The sequence below is a fragment of the Eubalaena glacialis genome, chromosome 5 (assembly GCF_028564815.1).
Source record: "Eubalaena glacialis isolate mEubGla1 chromosome 5, mEubGla1.1.hap2.+ XY, whole genome shotgun sequence".
NCBI lineage: Eukaryota > Metazoa > Chordata > Mammalia > Artiodactyla > Balaenidae > Eubalaena > Eubalaena glacialis.
Window position 1 is genome coordinate 122509306 of NC_083720.1, and position 13495 is coordinate 122522800.

A 13495-nucleotide genomic window follows, 5' to 3' on the forward strand; every position below is an offset into this window, starting at 1 on the left:
CTGCTGGGGGTACATGCTCTTGTATATCAGAACATGTCTTTATTTCAACCTCAGTCTTGAAACTCTAGATTGACAGTTACTATCTTCCAGCATTTTGAAGTTATTATTCCATTGTCTTCCAGCTTCCATTGTCTTGTTAAGAAGTCTGCCTTTAGTCTAAAAGTTGTCTTTCTAATGATTTATCTTTTCTGTGCATTTAAGATATTCTCACATTTATTTGATCTGAATCTGTGAAAGGTCTGGGGGCTTTACTTGAAAAAGTTTTCCTCTAAGGAGGATTTGCATTGCTTCTTCTGGGATCGAGAGCGATGCTGACCCAGAAACACTCCTGATCCCCTGCGTCCTAGGCCACATCCCAGAGTTTCAGACTCAGCTCCCTGATGGTGCCACAGACCCATGGCCCGGTCTCCCCTGAAGTGCTGACTCTGAATCCCAGCTTGAGTGGAAGTATCTTCTCTAGCTGTAGGGGGGTTGGGGTTTGGGGGTTTCAGGGTATTGTTTTTGTTTTGTTTTTTTTGCCCCTTGATGATTTCCCTTACTTCCCGTGAGCACAGAAAAGGCAGAATTATTATTTCTTCTAGATATTTTGTAGTGGGAGAGTATCCCAGAATACCTAGCCAGTCAAGTTGCTGGGAACAGAAGTCCCAAAGACTCCTCTAGACAGAAGCTCCCATGCTGCTCCAGCCCTGTCCCCTTCTCCCCTTCTCTCCACTCACTACCCCATCTCCCCCCAGTCATGGATCCTCCTGGGCATGAAATGAACTGGGCCTGGGGCTTCTGACTCTGTCTGCTTCGGTCAGGAATTAGATGCTGTGCTTTTAAAGAAAGCGATTTCTTGTCTTGCTGCCCTATTAAAATTATATATGAAGGGAAATTTGTATGCTTAAAAGAATGTATAATCATGTAATATAATAACTAAAGACAAAGTGAGGAGGTTAAAAAATGCTCTATCTGGGCTTCCCTGGTGGCTCAGTGGTTAAGAATCTGCCTGCCAATGCAGGGGACACAGGTTCGAGCCCTGGTCTGGGAAGATCCCACATGCTGCGGAGCAACTAAGCCTGTGTGCCACAACTACTGAGCCTGTGCTCTAGAGCCTACGAGCCACACCACTGAGCCCACCTGCCACAACTACTGAAGCCCGCGTGCCTAGAGCCCGTGCTCTGCAACAAGGGAAACCACTGCAATGAGAAGCCCGCGCACCACAGCAAAGAGTAGCTCCCACTCCCCGCAACTAGAGAAAGCCCGCGTGGAGCAGCGAAGACCCAAAACAGCCAAAAATAAATTAATTAAATAAATAAATTTTTTTAAAAAAATGCTCTATCAGGAAATGGGAATTTGACTCCTGGACAAGACACTGGGGTGTTCCCTGCCTCGATTTCCACATCGATAAAGTACCCTAGCCAGCTCATAAAGTTATCAAATGCCCTAATATAGTGATTCAATTACCCTTTAATGTAGCTTCTTGATAGAACTTTCTCTCTGACTTTAAGCATCATTTATGATTTTTACAAAGCAAATGTACTCTGAAGCTGCAAAGACTGAGCCATATATACCCTCTGTAAAGAAACAATTAATTTTTAAAATAGTTTCAGAGATTTTTCAGACTCCCAGTGATGTCTGAGACGGGCATGGGTGAGGGAAAATCTATGCCACTGTCAGCATGGATGGAGTGGCTTGATGGATCCAGCCAATAACTGCTCCTGAGAATCAACTGGGTGCATCTCTTTCCAACACTGGATTCAGTGACTTCACATTGATAGTGAAACTGGCTGTGGTACTTTTGTGTGTTTTGTTTTGTTTGTTAAACCTTTACCAACACAACATCATGCTCAGTTAGTCTGAGATGAATCCTTTGGTTCTAGATTTAATTTTGGAGAATTAAACCCATACTCAGTAAGACATTCCATTCTGCCCCATAATCTACCTCTAATGTTCCTCATAAAGATGTTATAGCACAACTATTGGGTAAATTGCCCTAATAAGGCTTGAGGCCCAACTGCTAAAGCATCTTTATGAAAGCAACCTGGAAATCACACATCAGTACTCCTTGGAGACTCTTCACTATTAAATAAGGGATTTGTCCAGACCATCACCAGAGACCTCAGCTTATATCTCAAGTTATATTTGATGTTTTTGGAACAGAAGTTTCTAACTCTTGGGGATTCTTAACTTGCTATCAATAAAATAGAGCTTTTTAAACTAAAATAAATACCAGTATTCCGTGTTCTTAATCAAATGGTTTCCCAAAGTAAAATTTCCAGACTCCTAGGAGGAATGGGCCATTTAGGTAATCTGAATTTTTTTTTTTTTTTGACTTAAACAATAAGATTTTTATTATTATACAAATCAGAGCAATATGCAGCAAATCGTTCCCAGGTTGGCGACTTGGAGGACAGAAAATGCTTCAAAAGTATCACCTAAGACCAACAACGCCATGAAGAAGGAAAACTTTACAAGCCACCAGCAGTTCCCAGACTGGGTCAGGTCCGTGCCATAACTAGTTAGAGAGAAGGGAATGGGAACTCCCTAGGGGCTTGGACTATGATTTCCTCTAGAGAATGGGAGAGAGAGCACAAACATCTGTCTTCTCTGAGCATGCTGTGGTGACTGATGCACACTATGAGGACCTGCCAGATGGTAAAGGTGAGTTGACTTCTGCCACAGAACCTGGCAGTGACTTAATTATGGCAAGGTTCCTGAGCAGGTAAAATATGAAATGCCGCTCCTGAAAATTTCTCACATACCTGGAACTCATGGCAGATGGCTCCTCATAGAGGCTCTCTAGTGCTATCACACTGAGCAAAGAGATAGCACATTCCCTGAAGGTCTAAGGCCATTATCTTATGTAGATTTCCTCATGCAGAAGGTATTTTTTCCACATTAGCTGAATTCCTAAAACTTAGATCTGAGTTGTGAGATTTTGGTGTTGAATCAGAGCAGACTGTTAACTGAAGGCTTTCTCATGTTGGCTGTACTCTTGAGGCCTTTATCTAGTGTGAAGTTTACGGTGCTGAATGAGGCTGTAGTTTTGGCTAAAAGATTTTCCACATTCACCGCATTCATAAGGTCTTTCTCCAGTGTGAATTCTCCGATGTAGAATGAGGCTGGAGCTTTGGCTAAAGGATTTCCCACATTCACTGCATTCATATGGCCTTTCTCCAGTGTGAATTCTGCGGTGCTGAATGAGGCTGGAGCTTTGGCTAAAAGATTTCTCACATTCACCACATTCATAAGGCCTTGCTCCTGTGTGAATTCTCTGGTGCTGAACAAGGCTGGAGCTTTGTCTAAAGAATCTGCCACATTCAGTACACTCATAAGGCCTTGCTCCAGTGTGAATTCTCTGGTGCCGAACAAGTTTGGATTTGCACCCAAAAGCTTTCCCACATTCGGCACACTCATAAGGCCTTTCTCCAGTGTGAATAAGCTGGTGCTGAACAAGTTTATATTTGAACCTGAAGGCCTTCCCACATTCACTGCATTCAAAAGGCCTTTCTCCAGTATGAAGCGTCTTGTGCCGAAGAAATGTGTGCTTGTAAGTGAAGGTTTTCCCACATTCACTGCACTCATACAGTCCTCCAGAGTGAATTCTTTGGTGCTGAACAAGTGTACGTTTGCAGCGGAAGGCTTTCCCACATTCACCACACTTGTAAGGACTTTTTCCACAGTGAAAGGTCTCCTCACAGCCAGTACTGCTGTGTATACTCAGTACCGCTTTGGGAGTGGCCTGGTACTGGAAAAGGCCCACGGTGTCCTTTCCACCCTCCCCACAGGTGAAAGGCTTCCCTGACAAATAGATTCCGTAGCTCTTCACAAAGGAGGTCCTGTTCATACCTTTGCTGCAGGGTTTTTCCCCACTGTGCTCCTTCTGGTGTTGGTGAAGATTCACCCTGAAACAGAATTGTTCCCCACATGCTACACATGTACACGATTTCTGCCCAGTATACGTTCCTTGATGCTCAGCCAGGTACAAAACGTCCTTCATGACAGGAACACACATCTCACAGAGATGAGCTTTCTGGGTTGACGGATCTGGCTTTAGAGTCCTGATTTGTGGCATTCTTTCCTGAGAAACACTCTGTCCTGAAGGAGCCTTGTCATTCTCTATGCCACACAAACAACCCAGTGAGGATATAAGTATAAAGATCTCCAGCATCACATCATGGTACAGGTGTCTCTGAGCCTCATCAAGGAGACTCCATTCCTCCCAGGAGAAGTACACAGCCACGTCCTCCAAAGTCACACTGCCCTCCAAGCCTTTGCACCTGCCGGTCCCTCCGCCTGTCACCCTCTCCCACGCGCCATCACACTGTCAGAAACAGAGCCCATCCACGACCGCCTCACCGTCCTGGACACCGCGGCCTGAGCTCAATCTGAATTTTTTGATATGTGAGATGTAATTAAACCATCTTTGTTTTCCCCATCAACTCTCATTGTTAATAAAAGCTTGCTAAAATGTATTGTTTTGCTTTCTGTTTTAGTTCCACAGCCAAAGGATTTTCAATAAGAGTTATATTTCAGTCTTTTATTTAACCCAGAAATCTACCTACTTAAAGGTATGTCTATTTCAATCAGTGGAGCAGTCAGGTGAAAAAAAATCAACAGAAAAGGGGGAAATACCAATCACTTTTGCTTCATGAACTGTGATAAATCAATATTTGACTATTCATTAGGTGAAATATATTGAGAAAGATATTTAATAAAGATTTATAAACATAGTATTAGGTACTTACTATGCAAGTCTAATGTTTATCTGCTTTTGATATTTATTCAGAGGGGTTAAATGTGTAGTTTCTGACAAGGGTTTTTTTTTTTTTTTTTTTTTTTTTTTTTTTTTTTAACACCACCCGTCTTGCCAACTTTCTGCATTCTAGATGACTAAGGGGAAATAAAAAAGTGTATTCTCCAACGTGTAATTCTTTTTAAACCTCAGGCTCTTAAAAAAATTTTTCCAACAGTTGCTTATTACTTAATCAGACTGCTGTAAGAATTTACGAACTTTTTTCCTTTTTGTGTGTGTATCTTGGAGCATAAAAAATCTCTTTGACAGACCTTCTCGTCTCTTCCTGAGGGCTTTCTAGATTGCTAGCCACTTACCTCCTCATTTACTTGGGGACTGCCTGTCTCTAGCACTTGATAGCTCTTGCCTCTCCTTCCTGATTTGAGCTCAGAGAGCTCTTTCATGCATAGATTTCCCAGGACTGAACAGGGAGGGAAAGTCATGGAGGAATAAAATTTCAAAGCACAGGCTGGCACTAGAACTTTCCACCAAGTGAAAATCCCCCTGTAAGCCATCCATTTCTAGCTGTTTCTCTCTCTGCCCTCGTCAACATGTTTTATGCTCATCAATTTCTCCAGCTCTAACCTTTTTTAGGTTCCCGGAATGACAAAACAGTCAATTTTTTGTTTCCTAATAATTCTAAAACTTGTTCTATCAAAAAATCATCCTGAAACATTTTGTGAGTCACTGAACTTCAGAGCAAATCCTCTGAAGTCAATTTGGAAGCAATGCTCATTTTTTAACAAGCTATATTTGATGCATACAGCACACACTAATAGATGTCAACTTGTATTTGTGTTGATTCATATTAACAAGAAGAAGGTGGATATTGGTGTCAGCATGCAGATATGCATATACCTTAGCTATGAGCAAGAGAGACCCTTGCCGAAACTAGAGTGTCCCGTCCAGAAGCTCACTGTCATATCCCATTGCTTGTTTGTTTTTTTTTTTTGGGGCCGCCCAACCAGGAATTAAACCTGGGCCACAGCAGTGAAAGTCTGGACTCCACTAGGCCACCAGGGAACTCCCGCACATTGCTTCTTACTAAGGAGAAGAGTGGTTGGAAATAGTCATGCTTTACAAAAATTACTTATTTGGTATATTGAGTTATTTTATACAGTCTTTGTCTCCTAAACCTGGTCTGTCTAAATCATTTCAATTACCATGACTACTCTTTACTCTTTTAGGTCTAAACCTATGTGTTGCTATGTTTTCAACACTGCAAAAGAAAATACACTGAATTGCACTGTTGGTGGGATTATAAGATGGTACAACCACTGTGGAAAACAGTATAGAGGGTCCTCAAAAAATTAAAAATAGAACTACCATATGGTCCAGCAATCCCACATCTGGGTATATATCCAAAAGAATTGAAAGCAAGGTCCCAAAGAGATATTTGTACACCCATGTTCATAGCAACATTATTCTATTATAGCCAAGAGGGGAAACAATCCAAGTATCCATGGCTGGTTGAATGGATAAACAAAATGTGGTTTGTGCAGGGACTTCCCTGGCGGTCCAGTGGTTGAGACTCCACGCTTCCACTGCAGAGAGCATGAGTTCTATCCCTGGTCGGGGAACTAAGATCCCACATACCATGTGGTGTGACCAAAAAAAAATTTTAAAATGTGGTATGTTCATACAATGAAGTATTATTCAGCCTTAAGAAAGAAGGAATTCTGACACATGCTACAACATAGATGAAACTTGAGGACATTACACTAAGTGAAATAAGCCAGTCACCAAAAGATGAATACTGTATGATTCCACTTACCTGAAGTACCCAGAATAGACAAATTCATAGAGACAGAAAATAAAATGGTGGTTGCCAGAGACTGGGAGGAGGAAGAAGTGGGGAGTTGTTTAATGGGTACAGAGTTTCAGTTTTGCAAGATGGAAAAGTCCTGAAGATCTGCTTCATAATGTGAATAGACAACCCTACTGAACTGTACATTCAAAAATAGTTAAAATGGTAAATTTTAGGTTATGTTTATTTTACCACACTAAAAACAATGCACTAGATCCCAGAAACCCCACTTCTAAGTATTTACTCAAGAGAAATAAAATTACATATCGACTCAAAGACCTGAACTTGGATATGCATGGCAGCATTATTCAGCATAGCTAAAAACTGGGAACAACTTAAATTATCAACTGGTAAACAGAAAAACAAATCATGGTGTAGCCACACAATGGGGAACACTATTCAGGAATAAAAAGGAATAAAATCCTGATACATCAATGAATCTTAAATGCATTGTGCTAAATGAAACAAATCAGACACAAAAGACTAAAAACTGCATGATTTCATTTACATGAAATTCTCATTAAAGCAAATAAATCTATAGTGACAGAAAATGGATGAGTGGTTTACAGGGCTGGGAGACAGGGAAGGAGATGGATTACAAGGGGTACACGTGTGGGTGGATGAAAATGTTCTATATTTTGCTTATGGTAATGGTTACATGATTGTATGTATTTGTCAAAACTCATCAAATAGTGCATTTAAATTGGGGAATTTTTTTTTTATAAATTTATTTATTTGTTTTAATTTTTGGCTGTGTTTGGTCTTCGTTGCTGTGCACAGGCTTTCTCTAGTTGCAGCGAGCGGGGGCGACTCTACGTTGCGGTGCATGGGCCTCTCATTGTCGTGGCTTCTCTTGTTGCAGAGCACGGGCTCTAGGCACACGGGCTTCAGTAGTTGTGGCATGTGGGCTCAGTAGTTGTGGCTCGTGGGCTCTAGAGCACAGGCTCAGTAGTTGTGGCGCACGGACTTAGTTGCTCCGCGGCATGTGGGATCTTCCTGGACCAGGGATCAAACCCGTGCCCCCTGCATTGGCAGGCGGATTCTTAACCACTGCGCCACCAGGGAAGCCCCCGGGGAATCTTAATGTATGTAAATTATTATAATAAAATTTTAAATGCACTGCCTCTAAACTGAAATCCTCCAATCAATCCTGTACTCCTTGTAAAATAACAAGTAATTTCATGGCTGTATTTTGGTGTCATTGCAAAGAACTCTAGTCAGGGCATGAGGGTTAGATTACCAAGATGCTACTTACAGCTCTGCCACTATGGGAAGGGCAAGGGGCAGGAGAAAATCTATACCATAATCATGGTCATAATTTATCTGTACCTCAGTTTTCCAATCTATAACATGAACAAATTAAGCTAAACCAGACCCACCACCCTATGATCCATCAGTTTATTTAGCCCCTAATCTAAACAAACCTTATTCAATATATACCCTATTTAAAGACCACTAACTATGAACCATGTCAAAATACCAGGGTCTGTTCTAAAAGCCTTCTAATAACAATACTAATATTTGTGACTGTAAGAGATGTGTGCCTTATAATTCTGATAGCTATTGTCTAAAAAGAGTTTGAAGAAGACCCAGGTGGGGAACAGTTATCCTGTTTAGAATTCCATTTCTTCTCACCTTCTCTGTTCCATCTCCTACTTCCTTAGGTTCTGCCACAGGCACCATTTCTTCCACAGCATTATCTTTCTCTGACTACATCGCCCGTCCAAAAGATCACACCAGCATCCTCCGCTTTGACAAGGATGAGGCTGAGAACACCTGCCGGATCCTGATCATCAATGACTCTCTTTATGAAGAGGAGGGATCCTTCAGCGTTTCACTGAGCCTGCCAATGGGAGGACAACTGCGGGCTGAATTCCCCACCGCCAAGGTGATTATCCTGGCTGATCCTGATGATGGTAAGTCCATTTCCTGCTTTCCACTCTTGGCAATAGCTGCCTTCTTCTCGTACTTTCCCTCAACAGTTGAAAGACAAATCGAACTTAAATGGTCTATTACAGGAATTGTTGATGTTTCTCCCTCTTCAAAGGCTCTGAGTGGCTTTTCAAATACATAGGTATCACCAACACCAAGGACCACACAGCAATGCAGGAAGATTAACTATTTGTGTATGAGTTTATTAAATTTTTTTAAAAAGCACGTCCCAAGGAAGTGACCTAAGACTTATAAGGAAGCTGAGAAGAGGACCTAGGTTAAGTGTCTGATCATCCAACCAGGACCACCCCACAAGGACACTCATCTTAGCAGCCCAACAAAGGCCTCCCTCACAAAAAGTACATGAGTCTACAAATGGTACAAGGGTACCATGGAGCTCCCACGTGTAGGCATCCAGATCTCTCTTCCTAGCCCCACCTGGCAGGGAGTTTGGCTCTACTCCCAGCTGAAACTCAGAGCCAGAAAAGAATAGGGGGCTCCTCCCCTCTCAAAACCAACCCCTCCCACCCCCAGACTCGATAAGCAGCAAGCCCAGTATTACTTTTTTTAGGTCTCAGTTGTCCTTTCTACAAGAGGCACTTTTAAGAGAAAACGTTGATAAAGACAGGGACGGGATCAGACTATTTTATTACGAGTCTCAAATTAGTTTGACCACTTCATCTCTCAAACACGCCTCTGTCAGGATTTGAGTGGCTATGGGTTGCTGTGTTCAGATCTAGACAGGATTAGACTGGGCTGCTGTTATAGACCCAAAATTTGTGTGAATTTATAGATACAGCACAGAGCTTCCATGAAACTGAGCTATGTCAAGCGATAAACCAGATGGAGCAGAGGTTGAAGAGTGTATACGCTCTTTAGTTGGGGATGGCAAATTTATCATGCATTATATTGTTCTAGAACAAAGGAAAATATGAATGAGATTAAAAGTTGGTTTGGTTTTTCTTAGTTGGTCTCCTAGTTTGGGTTTTTTTGTTGATATCTTACCCTGTGGACAAGATCTCAGAATGGTACAATAGGCTAGTTTTGCTCCACTAAGAAAAAGAAATTGCTGGGACTTCCCTCGTGGTCCAGTGGTAAAGAATCTGCCTTCCAGTGCAGGGGACCCGGTTTCGATCCATGGTCAGGGAACTAAGATCCCACATGCCTCAGGGCAACTAAGCATACGTGCCACAACTACTGAGCGCGCGCGCGCCTCAACTAGAGAGAGAAAACCCGCACACCACAACTAGAGAGAAGCCCGTGCAGTACAATAAACACAACAAAAAGATCCCCCATGCCTCAAATGAAGATCCCATGTGCCGCAACTAAGACCCAACACAGCCAAATAAATAAATAAATAAAGGGGGGGAAAGAGGCTAGCCATCAAAGCCTTAAAAAAAAGAAATTGCCAAGGACTAAGTTCAGTTCCCAAATATATTTTCACATGTCTCAAGGGCTAAGAATATGTATAGACTCTGAAGTCTATGCATTCTTCATTGTGTAATTTCTTTTCAAAAATTGCCCCCTTAGAATTAAGATAACTATTTTTTTCTTAAAATAATATGTATGACAGCTCAATATCAAACAAACAACCCAATCAAAAAACAGGCAGAAGATCTAAAAAAACACTTCTCCAAAGAAGACATACAGATGGCCAACAGGCATATGAAAAAATGCTCAACATCACTAATTATTAGAGAAATGCAAATCAAAACTGCAGTGAGGTATCATCTCACTCCGGTCACAATGACTATCTTTAAAAAGTCTACAACTAATAAATGCCGGAAAGGGTGTGGAGAAAAGGGAACCCTCCTACACTGTTGGTGGGAATGTAAATTGGTGCAGCCACTATGGAAAACAGTATGAAGGTTCCTTTAAAACTAAAAATACAGTTGCCATATGATCCTGCAATCCTATTCCTGGCCATATATCCAGAGAAAACTGTAATTCGAAAAGATACATGCACCCCTTATGTTCACAGCAGCTCTATTTACAATAGCCAAGACATGGAAGCAACCTAAATGTCCATCGACAGATGAATGGATAAAGATGTGGTAAATATATACAATGGAGTATTATTCATCTGTAAAAGAGAATGAAATATGCCATTTTCAGCAAGATGGATGAACCTAGAGATTATCATACTAAGTGAAGTAAGCCAGACAAAGACAAATATTTTGTGATATCGCTTATATGTGGAATCTAAAAAAAATGATACAAATGAATTTATTTCCAAAACAGAAATAGACCCACAGACATAGATAACAAACTTATGGTTACCAAAGGGGAAAGGGGCGGAGGGAGGGATAAATTATGAGTTTGGGATTAACATATACACACTACTGTATATAAAATAGATAAGCAACAAGGACCTACTGTATAGCACAGGGAACTGCACTCAATATTTTGTAATAACCTATAAGAGTTCAAGTCAAAAAAACAACAATGTATGTGAATTTTCAGTATACTCCATAGAAATTTGGAATTTGTATTATATTTTCTGTTAACCCAAAGAGATATTAGGGAGTGTCTACTAAGAATATTAATCTTGATTATGTAGATTTTTGGAGAGAGAAATGTTACAATCTTATATATAAAGTATCTGTTGTTTTCTCCACAGAAGAGAAGGAAATAGGAGTAATTTTGACTGTTTGAGATTCTGAAGAATCACTGCCTAGTCAAGTCTATTTGATAAATATAAGGAGCAAACAGAAGAATAGAAACACTCTGAAAGAAAAGAATGACAATATGGAGTTATGTGGGTTTTTAAAGCCTAATTGAAAGATTCGAATTTTTTAAATATCAGGGTTCTGATTAGCATTATAGCTAGAGCACCTATCTCTTACTGAGAGGTTGGGACAGGTTTGCCTGAACCAAGTTCTCGAGACCCAAGAGTTGTTTGCCGGGCAAAATGAGAGAGAAAGAAGCAAAGTTATGGATGTAGGGACTTTTTTTACATTGTTCTACATACTCTGGTTCATAGTAGCTCTTTCCTTTTATAACCAGTTCTCAGTTTTCTAGGGTGATGAGGAATTAACAGGAAAAAGTTGAAATTGGTATACCTATAGCTTTAACTTCCTTTTGTCTTCACTGTCATACCTTTTCCTGTAGCCAAAGAGTGATGCCAGTACAATATGCTCATTCTCTGCTGGACCTAATTACTGGTCAAGGTACACAAGGAAAGAAATGGGAGGGAAAAAAAAGAAGAGGATGGGGAAGTGAAATGATAGAGTGAGAAAAGCCAGGACTGGGGGCTTGAAGACTTGGCCTCTGAGTCTGGGATACCACTACCTTCCCACGTAACCTCGGGCAAGTGGAGCTACTGGGGCTCAGTTTCCCAATCCATAAAACAAGGTTAACACAAGATTGTAAATCAACTATACTCCAATAAAAATTAATTTAAAAAAAAAGAGAACAGACTTGTGGTTGCCAAGCAGTGGAGGGGATGGGGGGCAGTGGTGGTGGAAGGATGGATTGGGAGTTTGGGATCAGCAGATGCAAACTATTACACATAAGACGGATAAACAACAAGGTCCTACTGTAGAGCATGGGGAACTATATGCAATATCCTGTGATAAACCATAATGGAAAAGAATATGAAAAAGTATATATGTGTATGACTTTGCTGTACAGCAGGAGTTAACACAACATTGTAAATCAACTATACTTGGATAAAATAAATTTAAAAAAAAAGAAAACCTGGGCTTCCCTGGTGGCGCAGTGGTTGAGAATCTGCCTGCTAATGCAGGGGACACGGGTTCGAGCCCTGGTCTGGGAAGATCCCACATGCCGTGGAGCAATTAGGCCCGTGAGCCACAACTACTGAGCTTGCACATCTGGAGCCTGTGCTCCGCAACAAGAGAGGCCACGATAGTGAGGGGCCCGCACACCGTGATGAAGAGTGACCCCCGCTTGCTGCAACTGGAGAAATCCCTCGCACAGAAACGAAGACCCAACACATCCATAAATAAATAAATAAATAAATAAATAAATAGATATATTGGATTAAACAAATAGATCATTAAATTAAAAAAAAAAAAAACCTAAGGCCAGAAACACCTGAAATGAATTGTTAGTGCCACAGTATTATATGAACTACAAAGTCATTATGTGAACAACAAAATAAGTAAGATGAGCTAAATCGGACTAACCTGTAGGAAGAGCTAAATTCAGGAATGTACAAAAATAAATACGTCTTAATATCTATTTCTTGAGGACATATTTCCTCCTTGAGCCCTGCCATACCACCACTTACTTTTGACTTCAAAACCTTAGTTGTTTTAAATCTTCCTACGTTCAGAAGTTGCAGACATTTCCAATGCCAAATAGAAAAAGAAAGAAAAAAATACAGCAAATAAAGGAAGAAAATTAACACAAAATTCAGTGTACAACCCAATTGTTTACTTCCAATATTGTTTGAAATGGTTTTAGTAGATTTTTAACAAGCAATTCAAGAAACATTCATAGTGTCCTACCGTGCGCTTAGTATAGGACCCCAAAGTCAAATAAGCTCTTTTCCCTGCCTTCTATTACATCTGACTTGATCCTTAATTAAATTATTCTCAAACTCATGAAGGCTTTTCAATGGGAGAAAAAAAATCATGTACATAAATAGTGATGGAAGAGTCTTTGTTCAGTGTAAACAAACTTAGTTGCTGCATACTGTTCTGAGAAAGTCACTGTTAATAATTATTGGATCCAGGGAGCTTGCATTCAGGTTCTGTAACATTTATTGAGGATCGAGCACTTTGCTGAGCTTAGGAAAACCCAGCATCCTCTGGTTGATATCCTCTCCTTAAAGGGCTGATGAGCATGGGAATGGGATCCTAGCAACGCCATCAAGCCAATAGAACCACCTCTAGCTCGGCCAAAAATAATTGCTGAGGGTCCTAGACCCTCAAGGTCCATAGTGAAAATATTCTTTCTCTTAACATGGCTGAAAACAGGCAGCCCATTTTAAAAATTCTTTTGGCTGCTTT

General features: G+C 40.8%; 1 protein-coding gene across 1 annotated transcript; it reads right to left on the reverse strand.

Annotated features, from left to right (window-relative positions):
• Window positions 1–2986: 2986 nt before the first annotated feature.
• On the reverse strand, window positions 2987–4057 carry LOC133091845 (zinc finger protein 772-like). The gene has a single exon (XM_061191038.1). It carries the CDS (start codon window positions 4055–4057, stop codon window positions 2987–2989), a length of 1071 nt encoding a protein of 356 aa, XP_061047021.1.
• Between the last annotated feature and the right edge of the window lie 9438 nt (window positions 4058–13495).